Source organism: Macadamia integrifolia, chromosome 2 (assembly GCF_013358625.1).
Source record: "Macadamia integrifolia cultivar HAES 741 chromosome 2, SCU_Mint_v3, whole genome shotgun sequence".
Classification (NCBI taxonomy): Eukaryota; Viridiplantae; Streptophyta; class Magnoliopsida; order Proteales; family Proteaceae; genus Macadamia; species Macadamia integrifolia.
The window spans coordinates 24,545,819-24,568,168 of record NC_056558.1 but is presented as its reverse complement, the minus strand read 5'-3'; the positions used below and the strand labels follow the sequence as shown (position 1 = coordinate 24,568,168).

At 39.7% G+C, this 22,350-nt stretch overlaps 2 protein-coding genes across 2 annotated transcripts; one reads left to right on the top strand and one right to left on the bottom strand.

Annotated features, from left to right (window-relative positions):
• The first annotated feature begins 1,325 nt into the window (after positions 1–1,325).
• On the top strand, positions 1,326–16,029 carry LOC122071959 (F-box protein At5g06550). The gene is made up of 2 exons (XM_042636452.1): positions 1,326–2,687; positions 15,541–16,029. The coding sequence occupies exons 1-2, from the start codon at positions 1,396–1,398 to the stop codon at positions 15,785–15,787; spliced, it is 1,539 nt and encodes a 512-aa protein (XP_042492386.1). The 5' UTR covers positions 1,326–1,395; the 3' UTR covers positions 15,788–16,029.
• A 27-nt stretch (positions 16,030–16,056) lies between these two features.
• Positions 16,057–20,713, bottom strand: LOC122071958 (pectinesterase-like). Its single transcript, XM_042636451.1, has 2 exons — positions 18,704–20,713; positions 16,057–18,180 (listed from the first exon to the last, which is right to left on the bottom strand). The coding sequence occupies exons 1-2, from the start codon at positions 19,716–19,718 to the stop codon at positions 17,465–17,467; spliced, it is 1,731 nt and encodes a 576-aa protein (XP_042492385.1). The 5' UTR covers positions 19,719–20,713; the 3' UTR covers positions 16,057–17,464.
• Between the last annotated feature and the right edge of the window lie 1,637 nt (positions 20,714–22,350).

The following is a 22,350-nucleotide window of genomic DNA, read 5'->3' as shown; positions in this document are numbered from 1 at the left end:
CCATTTGCAGTGATGTTCTTCACACCAACTTTGCATGTCACCTTCACAAGAGCACCTGTTCCATCACCATACATTATCATTAGACAATTAAAAATTTTAAATCTTGAAACATGCTAGTGATGCTAGCCAGGTCAAAATACTGTGATAATTATTATTATTGAAAAATGGAACCCTATAATATATTTTCTTTGTGTATTAGAAAAAGAAAGAACCCTCTAGAAGCACCCATGCACATATATACTAGTGCCATATATAATTTGTTAAGTATTTGGATAATCTAAATATGCTACAATAGCATCTTATGTAATTATTTTAAATAATTTTATCATGTAAAATAAATGACCAAACAAATAATGAAAAAACTTACAATCATATTTTACCTCTTGAAAATAAACATGTAAAATTCAATTAAAAGGTTTGAAAGGATTCTCGTATTTTGAGACTCAACAATTAATTGGAGAAACAAATAATTTTGGTAAAAAAAATAGTCTTGGTGAGAATAATTTGGAAATCAAATAATTTAAGTCTTAAAATTTTAGAATCTTCAAAGGTTTCAGTCAAAAATATGTTTTTTCTTTTTCTCGGGGTGGTGGGGAGGAATTAGGATCCTCTCCAACGGCTTAGACGTTCAACGTGACAACCAGAGACTGAGAGGATCTGGGCATGCACCCCAATGTGTTGAACTATGTGCTAGGATCCTCCGAATCGCTGGATGTAGCATTGGGCGCCCAATTTGTTAAAGAGGATCCAGACTCAATGGGGAGCAAGATTTGAGAACTCGATATTGAAGACCAGGATTGCTCAAGGTTGTGTCAATCCGATATCAATCTGGATTGGCCAGGATCAGCAAAAAATATCCCTACTTTCAATTAAAGAACCTTTATTGAACTATTTTACACTTCGTTCGTACCGTTATTAGTCAAGAATAGAGTTCAGTCATGGCCAATCCGATGCAGCCAATCTTGATCGATCCAAATCCTCAAACATTGGTGGAGAGTAAGTTTGAGAAATCAATATCGGGAATGGGATCGGTCAAGGCCGATACTAATCTCAATCGGACAAAAATACCCCTGTTTTCTATTAAAAAGGCTGTCTTTGGACTATTTTATCTTTGCATCTTTACTGATCCACCGATATAGTATTAGCCAAGAATCGTGATCGATCAAGGCCGATTCCAATCCGATCCGATTCCTCTAAGGCTCAAACCATGGTGGGGAGGCGTGGATCCAAACGGATTACGGTTCGACATTGGATCGGATTCTAAATGGCGGATCAGGCGGTTCGGCGGATTCTACCCTTATTTTGAATCCTTCGCTTTCTTAAGGTTCTCATGCGGCCGCTTACGCAGTACTCTCCTGCTGTTGTTGAGAGTTGCAGCCGGAAAGCTTCGCTAAAATGCTAAGCTGCAAGAGGAACGTATTGTCCCAGATTATGAAGAGAACGAAAAAGAACAAGAAGAAGTTGAGAAAGAAGACTCTTATCAGAAACCAGAACCCTCAATTTGAGGAAGAAGAATCAGCAGCAGAAGAAGAAGGCGACAGAGGAGAAGGATTCAGCTTAAAAAGCTCTGCTCCTTCGCACAGCCATGGGGTCCAACCATTAGGAAATCTTTTCTTAAGTCCATCCACCAGTAACTCCAGGATTACAGGCCTTGGTAATCTCCGAATCCTCACTGATGAACTTGTCCTTGATATTCTAGGGTTTCTGGGTGGCTCCCATTTGGGTGTTTTAGCTACGGTAAGCAAATCTTTTTATGTTTTCTGCAACCATGAACCTCTTTGGAGGAACCTCGTTCTGGAACATCTTAAAGGAGATTTTTTTTTTAATGGGTCTTGGAAGTCTACGTACATTTCTGCTTTCTACCCTTCTTTTCCTGTGTTGAATAATGGTTCCTCTGATTTGAAAGTTAGAGACTTCTATTCTGACTATCTTTTCCAGAGTTGGCTCTGTGCGAGCCTTGAAATGAAACGAGAGTGGCTTGAGAGGGATAACATTGAGAGGAGGAGAGGAATTTCGGTTGAGGAATTTATATTGAATTTTGAAGAACCGAATAAGCCAGTGCTATTGGAAGGGTGTTTGGAGAATTGGGCTGCTTTGGAGAAGTGGGACAAGGAATATCTTACTGAGGTTTGCAGGGATGTTAGGTTTTCGGTAGGTCCAGTCGAAATGAAGCTTGAGGACTACTTTAGGTATGCAGACAGGGTGAGAGAGGAAAGGCCATTGTACCTTTTCGACCCAAAGTTTGCTGAGAAAGTTCCCATATTGGGTTCAGATTATAAAATTCCATTGTACTTTAGAGAGGATTTATTTTCTGTTTTGGGAGGTGAAAGGCCAGATTATAGATGGGTGATTATTGGGCCTGCAGGGTCAGGCTCCTCATTCCACATTGATCCAAATTCAACTTCAGCTTGGAATGCGGTGATCAAGGGATCTAAAAAGTGGGTCCTGTTTCCTCCTGATGTGGTCCCTCCAGGGGTCCATCCCAGCCCAGATGGTGCTGAGGTGGCATGCCCTGTTTCTATCATCGAGTGGTTCATGAACTTCTATGGAGCAACCAGGGATTGGAAAAAGAGACCAATTGAATGTGTTTGCAAAGCCGGGGAGGTGATTTTTGTGCCTAACGGATGGTGGCATTTGGTGATCAACCTCGAGGAATCGATAGCCATAACACAGAATTATGTCAGTCGGTAAGATTCTTTCTTCTATATTGCATTCCTTTTTGGTTTCTTTACATCTCTCTCTCGCCCTCATCTTGAACTGGTATTTGATTATGAGAAATGTATTTCACTATATACTTTCTTATTTGATAAAATCCCATAAATGTTAATTAATTCAGCCTAAGTAGTTCTGCTATTTATCTTTTGTTTCTTCTTCTTATGGATTGCAAGGTTATGACTTGGTGTCCTGGATGATTTAACAAGATAGTTCTTTCTAGAAATACCACGGTATAGGTTAACTGACTGACGAGGAAAATAATTTGGAATTGATGTAAAATTGTACATGTTTCTAGTAATTTTACAAATTATGTAAACCAGAAAACCAACTTTTTAGGGTCCATTTTAAGCTTCTTGGTGTCCAGCTTCCCTAATAAAGTGCCTCGAGAAATGGATGCGAAACTTTATTTGGACGGGCAATATGGAGATGACCAGAGCAATAACAGTCACGTTTTGCCAGCCTAAGGAGGAGGGGGGATTGGGTATTAGGAGGCTTCGTGATGTCACAAGGCTTTAATTTCCAAGATGGTTTGGAAGATTAAACATGAAGACACTAACATGAGTAGATTACTATGGGCGAGGTTTTTGTCTAGCCAAGGGAATTCAAAAAAAGGGATATAATATCTCTTCAGTATGGCCGGTGTGAGAAGAATGTGGGAGTTTGTCTCGTTGAATGAAAGAGGGGTGGTTGGGAATGACAGGAAATTAGATTTTTGAAAGGGTAGGTGGCTAGGACCTCAATCCATCTAAGAGTTGTTAGGGCTGAATGAGAAATGTTTAATAATTCCAAGCTTCTGGTAGGTGATTTCATATCTCATGGGGAGTGGAAGGTTCCAGATGTGAATTCTCTTTTCTTGAAGCAAATAATTGAGGAGGTGAGGGGTGTCAAATCATCTTCTCATCAGATGGAGGCTAGAACCGTTGGGAACCTTCTTTGTTGGGTCTGTTTGGAACGAAATTAGGAAGAGGAACCCGAAAGTCCCTTGGTCATCAGTGATTTGGAATAAAAATTTGACTCCAAGGGTTTCAAATTTTGGGTGGAGATGGGTTCATCGAAAACTTCCTACAGATGAGATGGTATGTGCTAAAGTGGTTTATATTGTCTCAAGATGTGATCTTTGTGGGGAAGCGAGTGAATCTATCAATCATATCTTCCTAGGACGTAAATTTTCTATGGAGGTATGGAAAAGAGCGGCTGAGTGGTATAATGTGTCATGGGACTCACTTCTCGCGTCTGTTTTTGTTCTTTGTTCATTGTTTTATGTTTTCTTCTTTTCCATTTTTAATATAATCTGACCAAACAACCACAAAGCCTTATCCCAACTTCATGGGGTTAGTATTTTAATATAATTTGACCATTTAGCAAAAAAAATAAATCTCGGTTTCAATTTGGGCATACTTTGACCTTCCAATCTTGATTTATTTCTTATATCCTAATCCGCCCTTTGTTCATATCAGCTATTGTGTATGTTCAAATAGTTTGAATCGATCTTGTGATTATTAACCTAGTTTCTGTACTGATTGATGAACCGGCTTCACTACTGAGAGGGGATGAATCAGTAGGCACTAATATTCCTTTCCAAAAATATCTTGACAACCACACTCCACTATGAGCCTCTAAAATAGAGGCACACCTGCATATTTGCTAGGGCAGTCCCAATTTTACTAACTACAGTTCGTGTCTACTCTCGCCTTTAAACAGAGATGGTCAGGCCTACCTGGAGTATACACCCGCTCTGTAAAAACAAATCATAGCACTTCTATCCAAACAATGAGTATAAACAATCACAACACAATTTTATGTGGTTCGGCAATGCGCCTACTCCATTGAGTAATACCCACAAATGGGTTTCGTATATTGCCCGATACTCTCCTCAGTGATATGGTTTTTGATACTACAAAACCAAGGTTGTTATCCCACCTTACAACCTCTACTGTGGAAGCTTATCCTACTGAGCATTTTAACAAACACAAACACTTGGTGAGCTACAACTCATAAGCACTTGCAAAGATGAATATAATATGTAAAACTAAGCCCCCTAATACAAAACAACTTTTAATTAGGTGTTTTAGCCCAAATCAACACTACGTAATTAACAAGAGAGGGGAAGAAAGATTTACCTAAGTGGATAACCCACTTGAAGCAATTCCAACATTTTCAAACGTCTTTACTATCAACATCTTCAAAAAAGGCTTAACTAAAGCTCACCAATGAATTTGAAGCACTCCAACAAGTACACACACCATCTTTGCAAATCTGAAATTATGGCGCTTCCTTCAAGCCAAAACATCCATCCAACTCTATTCCTCTCATTTTCTTTGAAATTCTGCAATTTGAATGACCTAATTTGCCCCTAAAATGAGACTTATGGCTAAAATACGATTTAGGGACATATATGTCATTTCTGGTATTGTTTTTGGGACATATTAGACTTTTATAAAAAACATGTGTCGCTCCTCAATGGGCTGGGATGGAATCATGAGCTGGTGGCTCACTTTTGAGCCGTTAGATTACTTTTCTAAAGGCGGGTGCAATTATAACCTCAAGATCTCTTTATGTAGTTCTCAAAACTTTTAGTAAATGAGAGTATTTCATTTGAAATCTTAGATCTATAATTTGTCCGCCCACTAATAATCTCCCCCTTTGGCATTGTAACCATGTGCATAATATCATTGTTATAAATTTGGCATTGGCGTCGTGATAATGGTTACGTTGGCAAAGTGGTACAGTGTGTGGCATTGTTGTCATTGTTGGCAACATGGCTTGTGCGATGGTTTCGGATAGTGTTGGATGTGTTCAGAGGCATAGCGTATTTGTACACTCCGTTCGGGATGTGATGAGGTGCGTCAGGTTGAGCTGGACATGGGTACAATATGTTCCAATTGTGTTCGGGTGCATTTGGTTGAGCAGTGTATTTGTACGCTCCGTTTGCGTCGTGTTGTGGTGATCAGTGATGTGGTTGATGGCATGGCATAGATGTGCATGAAACATGGTATTGAGTTGGCATGGTGGCAGGTGGTTTAGTTGAAGTGGCTGGTGTGAGTGACACCTGGTGCGGCACCATCACAGCCAGGTTTGGTTGGCATGCCCAACACACAAGGGGTGCGTGCACTACAAGGGCGGCATGTGTGCATAAATGGCACAGCTATGTGGGCTGTGTAGTGGTTGGACCAGCATAGTGGAGCGACAAGTGGGCTCAGCCATGGCGCAGCAGCAGCAGGAGCCTTGAGATGGGCGACCAGCCATTGGTCAAGGTAACATGCCCTCCAAAAGGGGCCAGCGGCCCAGCGCATGGGTGCTCTTACATGGGCAGCATGGCACCAACTCATGGCTGCCCAACACATGGTGTCCCTACAACCAATCATGAAGGCTTGTTAGTGTGTGCCCACATGGGACTTTCATCAAGTAGGTGGTGGCATTAATGGGACTTGGCCAAAATTTTGTTGTCAATTTTCATAAGCTACTGTAGATTCTAACATATTATGCCTTTAGTGGTTAAAAAATTCGAAAACAGAGGCTTGGGAGCCCTTGGATCGAGTTAGATTCTAATTTAGGCGTCCAGATTGAAGGGCACATCTTTGGGCATTGTTTGTTCTAGCGCGTGGCTTCCTATTGGTGCGGTGTAGTATAATTTTGTACATGCCGCTGTATTAACGTCAAATCTGATCTGGTGTTTTGTGGGCTGAAAAGTTATAGACAAGTTACAGATATGAGATTCCAAATGAAAGAATCTCATTCACTCTAAATTTTGAAGACTACATAATGAGATCTTGAGGTCATAATTGCACCCGCCTTTAGAAAAGTAATCTAACGGCTCAAAAGTGAGATGCCAGCCCATTGAGGAGCGACACATGTCTTTGTAAAAGTCCCATATATGCCAGAAACAATATAAAAAAATGAGATGCATGTCCCTGAATCGTATTTTGACCATAAGTCTCTCATCTTGGGGCCAAATTAGGTCATTTAAATTGCAGAATTTCAAGGAAAACGAAAGGAATAGAGTGGGATAGGTTTTTTGGCTTGAAGGAAGCGTCATAATTTTAGATTTGACAAGGAGGGTGAGTGTACTTGTTGGGAGTGCTTCAATTTCATTGGTGAGCTTTAGTTGAGCCTTTTGAAGATGTTGATAGTAAAGATGTTTGAGAATATTGGAAGCACTACAAGTGGGTTATCCACTTAGGTAAAATTTTCTTCCCTTCTCTTATAATTAACTAGGTAGTGTTTGAGTTGGGTTAAAATACTTAGTTAAATTTTTTTTTTATATTGGGGGGCTTAGTTTTACATATTATATTCATCTTTGTAAGGGGTTGTGAGTTGTTGCTCGCCAAGTGTTTATTAAAATACTTAATAGGATCTAGGCTTCCATAGTAGAGGCTGTGCGGTGGTGTAGCAGCCCTGGTTTTGTAGTATAAAAAACCCAATTATTGAGGATAGTATTGGGCAATATATAAAACCTATTTGTGAGTATTGCTCTGGGGAGTAGGCATATCGCCGAACCATGTAAAATTTCGTGTTGTGATTGTGTGTGCTTATTGTCTAAATGGAAGTGCTATGATTTATTTTTGCAGAGTGGGTATACACTCCTGGTAGGCCTGACCATCTCTGGCTGAAGGCGGGAGTGGACATGAACTGTAGTTGGTAAAATTGGGGCTACCTAGCCAACAGTGTATGCAAGTGTGCCTCTGTATCAATGCTCGCAGTGCAGTGTACTGTAGTTGTCCAAGTATTTTTGGGGAGAAATATTAGTGCCTACTGATTCACCCCCTCTAAGTAGTGAAGCCGGTTCATTAAGTGGTATTCATGTAGCCGGCCCCATTTAGTTGGGTTAAGGCTAAGCTTTGTTGTTGTTGTTTTTGTTGTTGTCGTTGTTGTTGTTGTAGAGCCACACCCTAGTGGGGCTTGATCAGCAGTTGGGAGATTAGAGGGACTTACTATGGCTTTAGGTGAAGGTGGACATAGTTAAGGCAGACATAGTTCAGGCAAAGCACCACAATTTGATTCCTGTAACTTCATATTTTGGAAGAGATGGATGGAATTTTATTTGGGGTCACTTGGGTATGGAGTCTAGGAAGCAGTCACCAAGGACTACACAACTGCAACAACTATATCCTTAGCTGATTCAGAGGAGAAGAAGAGATATGTTAACAATAAGAAGGCACTCAATGCAATTTCAAGTGTATTACCTGACAATGAGATGGCCAAGGTGATGAGTTGCATTTCAGCAAAGCAAATGTGGGATAAGCTGATTAGCATTCATGAAGGAGATCCCAAGATAAAGAAAACCAAGTTGCAAGTGTACTGGTCTCAGTTTGAATCGTTGAAGCTGTTTGTTGATGAGGACATTGCTGGGTACAAAAATTAGAGTGAATGAAATTGTAAACTCCATTAGAGGACTGGGAGAAACATTGACAGATGCTACAGTTATGCAGAAAATCTTAATGTCATTGTTACATAAGTTTGACTCTAAAGTGTCAACAGTTGAGGAGGCTAAGGACCTTGACACCTTATCTCTTGATGAGTTACATGGGTCTTTAACTGCCTATGAGATGAGGGTTGAAAAGAGTAAGGGAAAGACATCATACAAGGAGGCAGCATTTAAAGCTTTTAAGAAGCTTGTCTTTTCTGAAAAATCTGATGTTGAGTTAAGTGATGAAGAAGCTGATGAAGATGAGGCTAATTTTGTCAAAAGACTACCAAGAAGTAGAGCCAAATACAAGGGAAAACTCCCACTCAAGTGCTTTAGCTGTGGAGCAATAGGGCACTTTGCTTCCAAATGTCCAAATAGGAAGAAAAATGCCAATAATGAAGATAAAACACCTAAAGAGAAGAAGAAGCTTTTCAAAAAGAGGGTCACTAACTTGAGGGACAGATTAAAGAAGAGAAGCCTTATTACAAAGAAGGATAGTGATGCATCAAATGTTGAATCAGAAGAATTATCTGATGGCACTTGTAGTCAGGCCATGTTTATGGTTTATCAAGTGGAGGACAAGGTCAATGAAGGTAGTGATGATAAACTCAAAACTGATGGGGAAGACATTCTTGAAGCTGAGATTGATTTACAAGTCAGATGTTATAGATGGAGAAGAAAAGAAGTTCACTGAACTCCTCAAAGAAAGCATGAAGAGATGAAGCTGCTCAAAGAAAAATTTGATGAAATAAATCAAATTGCAATTGAATTTGAATAACAACTTTCATTGAAGATAATAGAGAATGAAGGTCAGATGAAGCAAATTAACTCCCTCAAAGCATAATTGGATGACAATGAAATAGAGATGAGTAACTACCTTGAGATAGAGAGGGATTTGGAAGAGTTGAAGAGAAAAATGCAGAGAATGACTGAGATTGAGAGCATACCACCTACGGTGACCATGCAGGTTCCTCAGAGACAGGCATAGAGCAGCATAGTGTTAGATGAGATTCTTATTGCATAGTGACCAACAAGTGTTAGATATGGTATTGGATATAATTCAAGTGAGTCATCTCGACAAAGTGAGAATAGAATGAGACAGATGGACACAATGGTAGGTTCAGGTGTGAGAACTGAGAAAGGGGCATCTACAGTATCAGTGCAGAGGAAAGCTAGCAGAAGTTAGAAGAGTAAGTAGGTTGTGTTTGCTCAAACAGGTAGCCCCATTGGTTCTGGAAGGAGAAGTTTACAGGTATAAACTCAGGGGGAGCAGAGTACAGTTAGTAGGGACTGATACAAATACAGCTTTACTCTAGTTAGTCAGCAGATGCCAGTTAAAGCAGTTGGATATGGTGGCCACTACAGACAGGAGGGACCTTCAGTGAGGCAAAACACTTTCTTCACAGGGTACTGTTACAAGTGCAATACCTATGGTCATAAAGTGGCAACCTGCAAGTTCAATGTTAAGCAAGTGAATTATGAGAGCATAAATTCTTTTACACCATTGATGGAAAGGGAGATAGAATGCTAAATGTGGTGACCATAGTCACATTGCTAAAGAATGTATGACACTTTTTCCCCACAAAGGCAGCATAGCAGGAATTTGAGATAGGTGCCTACAGTTGCTCAGGTCCAATGGAAACCAAGAAAGGCACCAAGGAGACAGACACAAAAACAGTCTCTTGGTGTAAGTAGACAAATTTGGGTTGAGAAGGGAAGTAAAGAAATTGATGATACTTCTCTTTTGGTGTAGACGACCTTTAAGGCACAAAACAAGTTTGTACTATGGATTCTTGATAGTGGTTGTTCTAGTCACATGACTGGTGACAAGAACATGTTTGTAGAACTCAACCAGTGTGAAGGAGGAACAGTAAAATTTGGCAACAGTGAGTGTACCAAGATTGTAGGAAAAGGCACTGTGAGTCTTGATAATGGCAGGATAAACACTAATGATGTGTTGTATGTGGCTAGATTAAAGCACACCCTATTGAGTGTCAGCTAGGTTTGTGACAAAGGACACAAGGTTTTCAACAAGTCTGGTTTTGAAGTGAGACATGCAAATAGTGGAAAGTTGATAGCTGCATGACGCGGATCCAGGTTCCAAAAAAAGCTGGATCGGATCGCTTAGGGCCCACAAGAATGATAAATACCTCCATTTAATGGTTGAGTGGCAATCTTGTAATTTCAGAAGTAATTATAAACATCACATGTAAACTACTAAGTGAGGGGTCAAATTGGAATAGAAAAATTAGAAGAGGGGGGTGGGCTTCTGGAATTGCAAAGAGAAGGGGAATAATATATCACAACTATAGAAAATAGGGGTTTAGTTGTAATAACAGGGATTAATTTTTTTATAGCAAGAGAAGAACCTGTCTTCTTCTTCCCTATAGAAACCAGATCTGAGGCAGTAGACCAGCAAGCTTCGACGGAGAGAACTTCACCAAATCTTGTCGGCTGATCATGAAACTTCAGGCGTAGGCTGAGCACCCACTGCTCTCTTGAATCCAACAGGTAGGTGCCGCAAACAAACACAAAGGGGTGTGGTTGCACCCGCAACTCAGATCTGGTGGTAGGTGTAGGTTCAGCTTTGTTGCAGGTCTTGTTCCCCACCACTGGAAAGACCTTTGAAGCTGAAACTCTAGGGTTCAGGTCGCCTAGGAGAGAGGTTCTCACACCCTAAATCTCAGGCTCATCTGATGGGTATCTAGGGAGATCGATCCTCTAAACTAGGGCTGCAACTGTTGCCCAGAACAGGGTAAGGGAAAAAACCCAGAAATAATAGAGGAAGAAGAAGAAATAAAGAGGATGTGGGAGAAAGGAAGAGAAGGGATTAGAAAATTTCAGAGAGGGGTGCGGCAGCCATGGTTCAAACCCAAGATATTCTTCAATTTTCATTCAATTCTTCAAATCTGAAATCTTCTCCATTACATGGGTATATAAAAAAAAATCAAAGTATAACATTGGAAGCTAATTAAAATGGAAACTAACCTAAATTGGCAACTAAAATTAAAATCCAATCTTCCTACTAACTTGACCACACCTTTCAGTAACAATTAAGGAAAGTAAATCAAATTACTAAATTACTTCCAAAGTTTCCCACGCCTAACTGCATCACTGCAGGGTCAAGGACATCAGGAAACCTATATACACTATCTGAGAGTGTGAAAGGATATTGTTTTATGGGTCAAGAAGAGGCGCAGTGGCTTTAGAACAGGAAGTTGGGACATATAGGTTTTGACAACTTAGTCAAAATCAAATCAAAGAAGGCAGTGAGGGATGTTCTCCAATTGAAGGAGCCACCAAATCCAACATGTGCATCTCGTCAGAAGGGCAAACAGATAAGAGCTACCTACAAAGCCAAGAAGCACTACTAAAGGAGGCCATTGGAGTTAGTGCACAGATCTATATGGACCTACCGGAACTCAAAGCACTAATGGTGATAGATATCTTATTCTGTTTGTTGATGACTACACTAGGATGACTTGGGTTCAGTTTTTGAAGCACAAATCTAAAGCACTTGAGAAGTTCATTTTCAAGAATCAAGTTGAAAATGAGACAAGAAGGAGACTCAAGTGTTTGAGATCAGACAAGGGAGGTGAGTACACGTGATCTGAGTTTGATGAGTATTGTTTTAAGCATGGAATTATGAGGCAAACGTCAGCTATAAAAACACCACAGCAAAATGGTGTTGGAAAGAGGAAAAACAGAATAGTGCAGGTCATCACTGGGATAATGCTCATTGAGAGCAACCTAGGGAAGAAGTATTGAAGAAAAGCAGTGCACACAGCTGTTCATATTCAAACAGGTGCATACTTAGACCACATGAAGACAAAACTCCATATGAGCTCTAGTTTAAAAGGAAAGTAATTGCAAACTATTTTAGAGTCTTTGGTAGTAAATGCTACATTAAAAGGAAAGACAAGAACTTGGGAAAGTTTGATGAGAGAGCAGATGAGGGTATCTTCCTCGGTTACTCAGTGAGAAGTAAAGCCTACAGGTGCTACAACAAGATGCTAGGTAATATTGTTGAGAGCTCAGGTGTGAAAATAGATGAAAAGGTCTTCAATAGACCAGATGATGATGTTTTAGAGTACTCTTTGATGAAGATGTCACAAATGATAATGATCAAACTGAGAGTGAGCTTTAAGAAACACCAGTGGCTAAAGAAGTTGTATCAGAGTCCAAGGGTGAATAGGGAGAGAGAAGACCCAGAAGGAGTAACCAAATTGAATCATCCAATGACACAAGGGATTGGTGACCCAAATTCAGAAATGCAAACCAGAAGAATGATGAAGAAAACATGTGCTTACTCTCTTCTATCTTATATAGAGCCCAAGACAGTTGAGGATGCAAGCAGAGATGCTAGTTGGGTGAAAGCTATGGATGAAGAACTTGATCAAATTGAGAAGAACAACACCTGGGAGTTAGTGTCAAGTCCCACAGACAAAAATGTCATTGGCACAAAATGGGTGTTCAGAAATAAAATGAATGAAGATGGTCAAGTGATGAGAAACAAGGCTAGATTAGTGCCAAGGATATGCACAGGTTGAGGGCATTGACTTTGAAGAGACATTTGCTCCAGTGGCAAGGTTGGAGGCTATCAGGATATTTTTGGCACTGGCAGTGTACAAGGGCTTCAAGGTGTTTCAGATGAATGTCAAGTCAGCATTTTTGAATGGCAATTTGGAAGAGGAAGTGTACATTGAGTGGCCCGATGGGTTCTGTTGAGTGAAGACCCAACCATGGTTTGTAGATTGAAGAAGGCTTTGAATGGATTGATATAGGCACCCAGAGATTGGTACTCAAGGCTGGATAGTTATTTGAGTCAGATGGGTTTCAAGAAGGGCATGGTTGATAATAACCTCTACATCAGAACAGTTGATAGCACACATATTATAGTGGTGGTATGTAGATGATATCATTTTAGGTAGCCACATAGATGAGTTATGCAGAAATTTTTGCTAACCGAATGTAAAGAGAGTTTGAGATGAGCATGCTTGGAGAGTTATCTTTCTTTCTTGGTGTGCTGATTAGCCAGTTGAGGGATGACATTTTCATTTCTCAGACTAAGTATTTGAAAGAAATGTTGAAAAAGTTTACAATGGAGGATTGTAAACCTGTGAGCACTCCAATGATGACCGAATGCAAGTTGAGTAAGGAAGACGTGTCACGATCAGTGGATCACACCATGTATAGATCCATGATTGGTAGTTTGTTGTATTTGTCTGCATCTAGGCCAGATAGTCTACAGGTAGTGTGCATGGTTGCCATATTCCAAGCAGACCCAAAGGAGACACATGTTAGAGACTTAAAGCAGTAAAGAGGATCTTTAGATACCTCAATGGGACAGTTGGTTATGGTCTGTGGTACTCTAGGAGCAAGCATTTTGACTTGAGAGCTTACTCGGATGCAGATTGGGCTATGGTTGTGTAGATGAGAGAAAGAGCACTAGTGGAGGAGTTTTTTACTTGGGCAACAGTTTGGTTGCATAGCAGCAAGAAGCAAGAATCAGTTTCTCAATCTACGGCAGAGGCAGAGTACGTTAAAGCATCTACCAGTTGTACCCAGCTTTTGTGGATGAAACTGATGTTGAAAGACTTAAATGTGGAGCAGAATCAGCTTGTGGTCATCTATTGTGACAATAAAAGTGCAATCAACATCTCAAAAACCCAGTGATGCACTCTAGAACAAAGCACATAGTCATCAGGTACCATTTCTTGATAGAGAAAGCTAGTGCTGGAGAAATTAGATTGAAGCATAGTTGTCACGGCGTCAAATCGATCCAAGGCGGTGGAGGGGTGGCTAATCGATTTGGCGATGAATAGCCTGTTGTGGCATTGCCATGGCAGTCAAATCGTTCATGTATCATTTTTTATTTCCCCTATTTTTTAAAGTTATTTAGCATGCTACAAGCCTATAATATATACCCTGTAACATATAAAACCAACATTAAGCAATATCAAATCATCAAAAATCAACATAGTCCTATCAAAATCACCCTGCATTTTACAAAAAATCGACCGCCTAGAGAATCAGCCGTGACCTGGTGTCCTTGGTGGTGCCATGGTGACGCCTATCAGCCAATGACGACCTCCATTTGTGAGTCACGTAAATCGTAGCACTGCCATGAACTTTTTTTTCTGCCAGGACGCCAAATCGCCGCCTTGGCGACGCCATGACAACTATGGATTGGAATTCATTCCAACTGCTGAGTAGATTGCAACATTTTCATCAAACCACTACCCAGGGAGACTTTTGAGAAGCTCAGGGAGCTGATGGTGGTGGTTACTGTCCCCAAACACTTAAAAGGAGCATGGAGATAGGGGGAGTACTGCTACTTGCAGCCCCCCACGAGCCTTTGGTATTGTTGCCAAAGGGGGAGAGAAATAAGTGTGGTGAGTGTTGCCAACAATGACAACAATGCCACACATTGTACCACAATGCCAATGCCAAATTTCTAACACTGATATTATGCACATGTTCGGAATCAATCCTTGATCATTGACCCTAATTCTGACCATTGTGTTCATCATTAAAATTACTGTTTACCCTTTTAGTATTGTTCTGAACATCAGTATTGAATCTGGGTTTTATTAATCTTTTCTGCCGAGATTTTTAGTTCCTGTTCAGAATCAAATGACTAAATATTTTTTAGATCTGATTCATATTCTATTGGGTGAAATTACCATTATACCCCATATCCCATTGCTACTAGGATTAGTCCGTATCTTCTTTAAAGGAATTTTGTAATTTCTGGAGGTAACTTTTCTCCAACTTACTTTAAAACTTTCAATGTAGAATAGATATTGGACTGCATTTGTTTGCAAATATATATATATATATATATATAATATTAATAATAATATAAATAAATAAATAAATAATAAATAGAAAAGAGGACTAGAGTGGGAATATTGATGCATGGTTATTTAGATGGGACTATTCTGATGTAATTTTTGAGTTTAGAAAAGAGGAGCATCAATGGGAGTTTGCAAAATTCATGATCATAGGGGATAACAAATTATATTATTTTATTAAGCGGTTGTGTAAATAGAGAACTTTGATAATGGGAAGTTTAAAGGCTTTGTGTGTTCCACTATTGTGGTTGTAACTGGACAGGAGGGGGAGTTATAGGTTGGTGATTGACTATTCTGGAATAAGCCTTTTCTTTGTTATATTTCATTCACTTAATACACCTTTTCCAGTGGGAACAAAAATTAAAAATTGGCACTGAAGGTGTAAGCAATACAATCTACCTGACTATTATTGGAATTTAAATTTAAATTTCTTAGTGCTGTATCTTAAATTCTTATGCTTAAGGTTTTAGTTTTCTGCATCACAACTGTTTTAAACTTCTGATATTTTGTCTTGCTTTTACACCTTTTGGTTGTTATAATTGTTTGTTTTTCGTATTTTAGGAGGAATTTGGTAAACGTCTTGGATTTTCTCAAAAGACCAAATGCAAGTGAGCTTGTATCTGGAACAATGGACAGGACAAATTTGTATGACAAGTTCAGCAGTGCTATTGAAGCTACTTTCCCTGGAACAATTGACCAGCTTGTGTCGAAGGCTGAAGAAACGGCAGCGAAGCAGAAAAAACCATCCTTCTGGGAATCTGTAACTGATGCTAAAGTAGGTCAGTTCAAGTTTTCGTTTGGCAGCTAGGACAATTGCAACAAAACCTTTTGAAGCTAATTTTGGAATCTAATCATTGTTATACTGAATATGAGTCATCGGATATAACCCTAAATACATAGAAAGGAGATTGTTGTTGAAAGGAAGAGAAAATGGTTCCAAAAACAGAAATGATTTCATTATTTTATTCTATTGTGTTGTATTTCAACTGTTCTTACAGTTAGTACCAAACAAATTGCTTTTACAATTATGTAATCCTTCTAGTTACATAACGAATTTGATTTGAGAGAACACAATGAGAGATGTGACACAAATAAAAAAAAAAACCCCTTTCCTTAGCTCCTTTTTGGCAATTTTTTTATTTTCTTAGCTCCCTTTTAGCAATCTGCAAAAGCTTTTCATATCTGAATATTCAGCTTTTGGTGAAGTACTTTCTTAGGAGGCCCTTGCTCTCTCTCCCCCTATCAAATAGAGAAAGGAATAATCTTGTAAGTAAATTTCATTTTTCAAGGCTGTGTGGGCCAATCCATGGCCTTATGAGGTTAGGGATGTCCTTTTCTATGGAATTGGTGAGAAGCTATTAGAAGACCAGAGGTGATGAGAAGATGCACTCAGAACTCTTAGAAGCATGAGAGAGATCTTCGTAGCTTAAGCTTGTTAGAGAATATAAAAAGTCCGGAAAAGGTGGAAGATTCACTTGCCTACTTATTCGGTCTCTTTCAGCAATCTCGGATGTCCCTCCATCCAAGTAAAAGTATGTCACAACAAAAGAGATTTCTGAGTCCCAGCTCTATAAAGAACGACTCAGTGCACGAGGCTCCCGTTACAACAAAGTCTGGGAGGGACAAATGTACACAGCCTTACCCCTGTTTCGCAGTAGAGCTTGTTTCTAAGTTTTGAATCTATGACCAACATGTTGCAACCTGAGTCCCAGCTCTTATGAGCAATCAAATTCAGGCATCCGCTTGCCCTAGCATAGTTGCATACACTCTTTATCCATCTAAATTCATTATGTGTAACCTCCCTCGTCTGTTTTAGAAATGAGAAAAATAACCTCTAATATGCAAATTGTAGATTGGAACTAATTGGTTGTTCCTTCTTTCCAACATCTTTCCATAATTCTGAACATCGCAACTGAGAGATGCTCAATCTTGCACAGAGCCCACCATTTGTATATGCACTTAAGAAAAAAAAAATCATAATTCTTTTTGGGAAGAAGAACACTACCTGGTCGTATGGCCTCTGCACAAGTACGAGGGCCAATGTGGTGGGGCATAGGGGTATCAATATGATCGATTTTTGTTGTATTTTACAGGTTTGGGGCCATTATTTCACCCCCTCCTCTGTGTCAGGGTGTAGAGGCCATGCGACCAGGCAGCGTTATTTTCCCCAAATTTTTTTCATTTTGGGAAAAGCTTTTCCACTATACCAGAGTGGGAAACTCTCACAGTCTTTCTCTCTGAAAACTTCAGACATTCTCTCTCCTCTGCCCCTATCTGATGAGACCGACTCCGTGAGCCTCCATACCAAAAATAATTCCCACTTGAACACTAAAATCTGGAGTGTTTATCAATTTCCAAATAGAAATAAATAAATAAATGTGTTAAAAAAAATCCTCAAGCAACACAATTACATTTCCTTGGGCTTGAGACTAAATGCTTGAAAAATTACATCCTTTTTAATCAATAATTAATTAAAAAAAAAAAACTAAGATTCTGAGGGTAAATTTGATAAAAGGCCAAGCGTATAAGGCACCCCAGTTGCATTTAACCAGTGATCACCTTGTAGAAAACTTGAGACAGTGAATTTGGCAGCGTCTGTGGCATTACCGATCACATGGTAACCAGGCCATTGAACTCTGTTTGTGGTAACTGATCCAGGTCCTGTGTTGTTGAAATCAGCATAATATAGGCTACTTAGCACAGTAGTGTTACCCCAATCAATCCAACCAGTAGGATCTACCAAGCTTTCAATGAAGGATTGCATAATCACAGTTCTTGAATATTCTCTCCATGGTCTACCCAAGAATGTCATAACAGTGCGATTACTAGAAGCCAGTTGCACACTTGATCTGATTTTGCAACCCTGAATGGAAGTCCCAGTATTCTGGTTTGGATCTGTTCTACCTTGGGCAGTGATAGTATTATATTGTTGTTGCTGTGGTAGCCTTGCATAGATATCAGAGTCTTGGAAAACTGCAGCTGCATTGCCAAATATGAAATCTATAGTCCCATATATATCACACTTTCTGTAAAATTGCCTTAGGGAATGTGCATACAAGGTGTCCTGGTATGCTGCAAAGCTACATCTATAGAAAGTCGACAAGTCAGCACCATTTCGAACTGCCACTGCCTGATTCTTAATCGCTCTGGCAGTGTTCCGGAATGTCATATTAATTGCGACAAATCCTTGCCCAAGAACAACTGCACAATAAAAAATCAGAGTTTCCTAAACTTTGAGAGCCTCCATAGGATAAAATGGTTATACTAATGTAAATATATAATCACTAACAATTTCATTAATGAATTGTTGGGAGTTTAGTCCTACACCAGCTACTAATTAGCCTACAGCCCCCTCTCTTATACATCTAGGAGTCCTTCCACCTATCAGTTCAAACTTTTGGGTTGGAAACTTTACATGATTTCAGTGTGGGTTTTCACCATATCCATGTATCCACAATACATACTGCTACATGTGCGGGGGAGCGTTGGGAGTTTAGTCCCACATTGGGTAATAATTAGCCTAAAGCCCCTCTTATACACATGGGTCCGTTGGCTACTAATTAGCCTGCAGCCCTTCATATTCACTTGGGGTCCCTCCACCTACAAGTTCGAACCACAATAGGTAGGAGCGTTGGGAGTTTAGTCCCACATCAGCTACTAATTAGCCTACAACTCCATTGTACACTTGGGGTCCCTCCATCTACAAGTTTGAATTTTAACTTACTGAAGGTAGCAGAATTGAATGTAGTCCATCCATCAGCGACACTTCGGTTGCCCGTGATTGTAGTCTTCCTGATGCCATCTCCTACCATCATAACATTCATGTTGTTTTTGCCGACGGTAACATACTCGTTATAGACACCGGCGACTACATAAATCATGAAATAGCCGTCGGTGATGTTGGTATTGTTGGGAGCAGCAGCCAGGGCATCATGAATGGTAATGAAATTTCCACTCCCATCCTTGTTCACAACTACCATATCTCTCACTTTGACAGCATTTTGGGTTGTCTGGGCTAGTTTCCTTCCACTGATTGATTCATAGATCCGGCGGTGGTGCCTCTTCATTCTCAAAGCCAAGTGACTTTGTCGATCAATTTCCATTCCAGAGAAGAGCTCCCTCCCTGGAAGTATTTTCTTCTTTTTATCAATCCATCCTTTGGTGAAAAGTGCCAAAGAAACACTGTACAGCTTGGTTGTATTGAAAAGAGGGGTGTAGAGACCATCCTTCACACTCCAAGCTGATGAAATTGCTTGAAGTCCTTCCAAGCAAGTTTGCTGGTTGGTTAGTATGGCACTAAGCAGTGTCTGCACGTCGTCGGCTCTCCTGGTGGAGAGATTCTGTGTTGAATTGACAGTTGTGGATGTGTTAACCAAGAAATCGATGTTCAGCTCTGCTAGGAGCCTACAATCCTCAAGGGCTCGAACTGCCATTACTGATAAGGTCTTGTCTCTAAGATAGCTATTCACCAGATGCAAGAACTTTCTTGCTGATTTGAGAGACTCACCAACAGAAAACCGACCATAGTCATATACATTGGATGAATCATTTGATGGGAGAACTGATCTGCAGTGGGAAGGATATGGGGTTGATTTGCAGATTGAATCTCTAGGAACAGGTGTTAATGGTGATGATGACACATTGGCTAGTGAAGTATAGGAGGAGAAGAGGACTAGAAGAAGAACAAGCTGGAGAGGGGTGGAACAGAGAGAGGTGGTGAAGAGCCTAAAACAAGCCATAGTCCCCTGTTAGATAGAAGGAGTTATGGGTTTTGAAGAGCTGGAAGTAGTGACTAGTGAGTTTCCCTCAAACTTTTTTTGGAAGTCCTTAAATAGAAAAAAGAAGAGAGTTTGAATGGGCTTGAAAGGTCAACTTAACTTAGCTGGATCATTGGAGGGCTCCAGCTGATCACCAACCTCGAAAATGATTTCTCATACCATTAATGAAGAAGAAAGGAAATAGAGAGGAAACACAGTGAAAGAGATGGTCAACCATGTAAGTTCTAAGATGTTTAGGAGAGAGGATCCTAGCTGTTATTACTTACTTTATTACTTGCAGTAGACCACCAAGTATTACTTTGCATGAAGCTTCCCAAATCAAAAATTTCCAGAGTCTGTGTAACAAAGAAGATAATTCTAATTGTGACCCTTGTTCTAGAATTTATAAACTAATTAGGTTGCAACTGTTGACTTCTGACTCTGCATGTATTTGCGTGAGGAGGTTGTAGTATTTATGGTGGAGATGATTAATGTTGGAAGAGTGAGGAACTGAGGACTTGCCTATCTAAGACAGAACTTGGAAGTCCCAAATCAAACACCTAAGCTTGTTTACAAGAACCAAGAAGCTTAGGTGAATGAAGCTAAGAACAAAGCTAGAAAAAATAAAATAAATCAAAATAACATAAATATAGAAGAGAGGAGAGGAAGAAACGGATGCTTTTGTACCATTATAGGTGCTATTTGTGGGTTTGTGTAGATGTAACCGATGTAGGTTACGAATGACTTGTAACCTATTTTGTCATGCCCTCCCTTCTCCTTTCTATTAAGGTTATTGTGTATACTTTTGTAATATTATAGGTGTACACTGGAAAAAAATTTGGCTGCTAGTCAGGTTGCAGCTAAATTTCGTTCACACTGCCTTCTTTTGTCTCCTTTCTTATTTCCAACAGTTCCTTCAGTTAGTAAAATAAAAGATTTTCAAAAATAATTTAAAAATAATTTATCATTATATTCTTATGGAAAGTTGTCAAAATTTTTTGTATACACTTATGAAATAACAGTAGTTATGTTAATTGGAATAAAAAATGTGTTCTACTAAAAGGGTAAAAAATGTTACAAATAAATAAAAAAAAAAAAATTCCCTTCTTAAATCCAAACTAAATGAAAGCTCAATCATTTCCTCAGATTGATAAGGCAACTGAAAACTGATGAAGCCTAAAGCTTGTTTATGGGAAGCATCATTGCATTACTGGAAACAAAATGTGATATGTCATCTTGAAAGAAGAAAAGAATAAGGGTGGGTGGTAGTAGGACATACACAATGCGAAGTTATTCATGCGTACTTTGTCTTTTAGTCGTAGATCCATGATGGGGCGCCTGGTGGTAGTTTGACGAACCCTATGGGTATAGGTCAACACGTTGCTGGCCCTTTTGAAATTTTCACAAGAGGAGTGTGGGAGTCGCTATTTCTGATGTTCTAGACTATATTCGAACGATTATTACAGGGGAGGAGAACATGTTTGTAATGAAAAGATCACCTTCTGGGGATGAGATAAAGTCGGCAATTTTTTATCTACATCCATCGAGTGCTCCTGGTCCCGATGGTTTTACTAGGTCTTTCTATCTACGTGTTGGAGTATAGTGGGTTTTCTCTGAGGGTGTCATTACTAAGGGGATCAATTCCAACCTTTTTTACTCTAATTCCTAAGGTGGCTGGTGCTACTAGGGTGAGTCAATTCCGTGCAATATGCTTTGGGAATTTTTTCTTCAAGATAATTCCAAAGATATTGACCATGCGCTTGTCTTGCCTAGGCTGATCCATGAGGAACAAGGTGTGTTCCAAAAAGGTAAAATCATATCCTCAATATTTGTATGGCATTGGAATTGGCCAATTTGATGTATACCAAGGCTTTTGGTGGAGGCTTAGCGCTGAAACTAGATATTCAGAAGGAGTATAATACGTTGGATTGGGCCTTCTTATTTGATGTTATGATCAAATTTGGTTTCTCTCAGATCCTCATTGACTGTCTGCATCAGATTTTAGTTTCTATTCGCCTTTCAGTTCTAGTGAATAGAGGTCCTATTAGGTTTTTTAGTATTGAGAGGGGCCTTTGTCAAGGAGATCCTCTATCACCCTTTTGTTTATTATTTTTGGGGAGGTGTTCTGCAGTACATGGTCTTCATGGTCTCATGGTGGAAAAGAAAACTTGTTCTCCACCTCGCTTTTGCTTTGCACGTATGATATTTTTGTATTTATTTATTGCAGCCTTAAGAGGGGTAAAGCAACTTCGAAGGTTTTTGGATAAGTACCAATCCTACTCAGGACAGGTAATCCGTATGGATAAAAGCAAGTTGTTTTTGGAGAAAATACCTGCTCAGCAAAAGAATCAGATCAAAGAGGTCCTTGCTATTGCATTGGTAGATAAATTCAAAGGCCATCTGTTTAGGTGGAAGGAATAAATGTTGTCCATGGCTAGTTAAGTGGAGCTCGTCAAGTCTGATGGGGAGCATTCCCATTCACAATTTTGCAGTATACCTATGGCCATCGGCTTCCATCTCTCTAATGAAATGATGGATTGAGAATTTTATCGGGACTGGCCAAGTAGAGTCTTCAAAAGCTATAACGTGAAGTGGTAGGATGTGTGTCGACCAA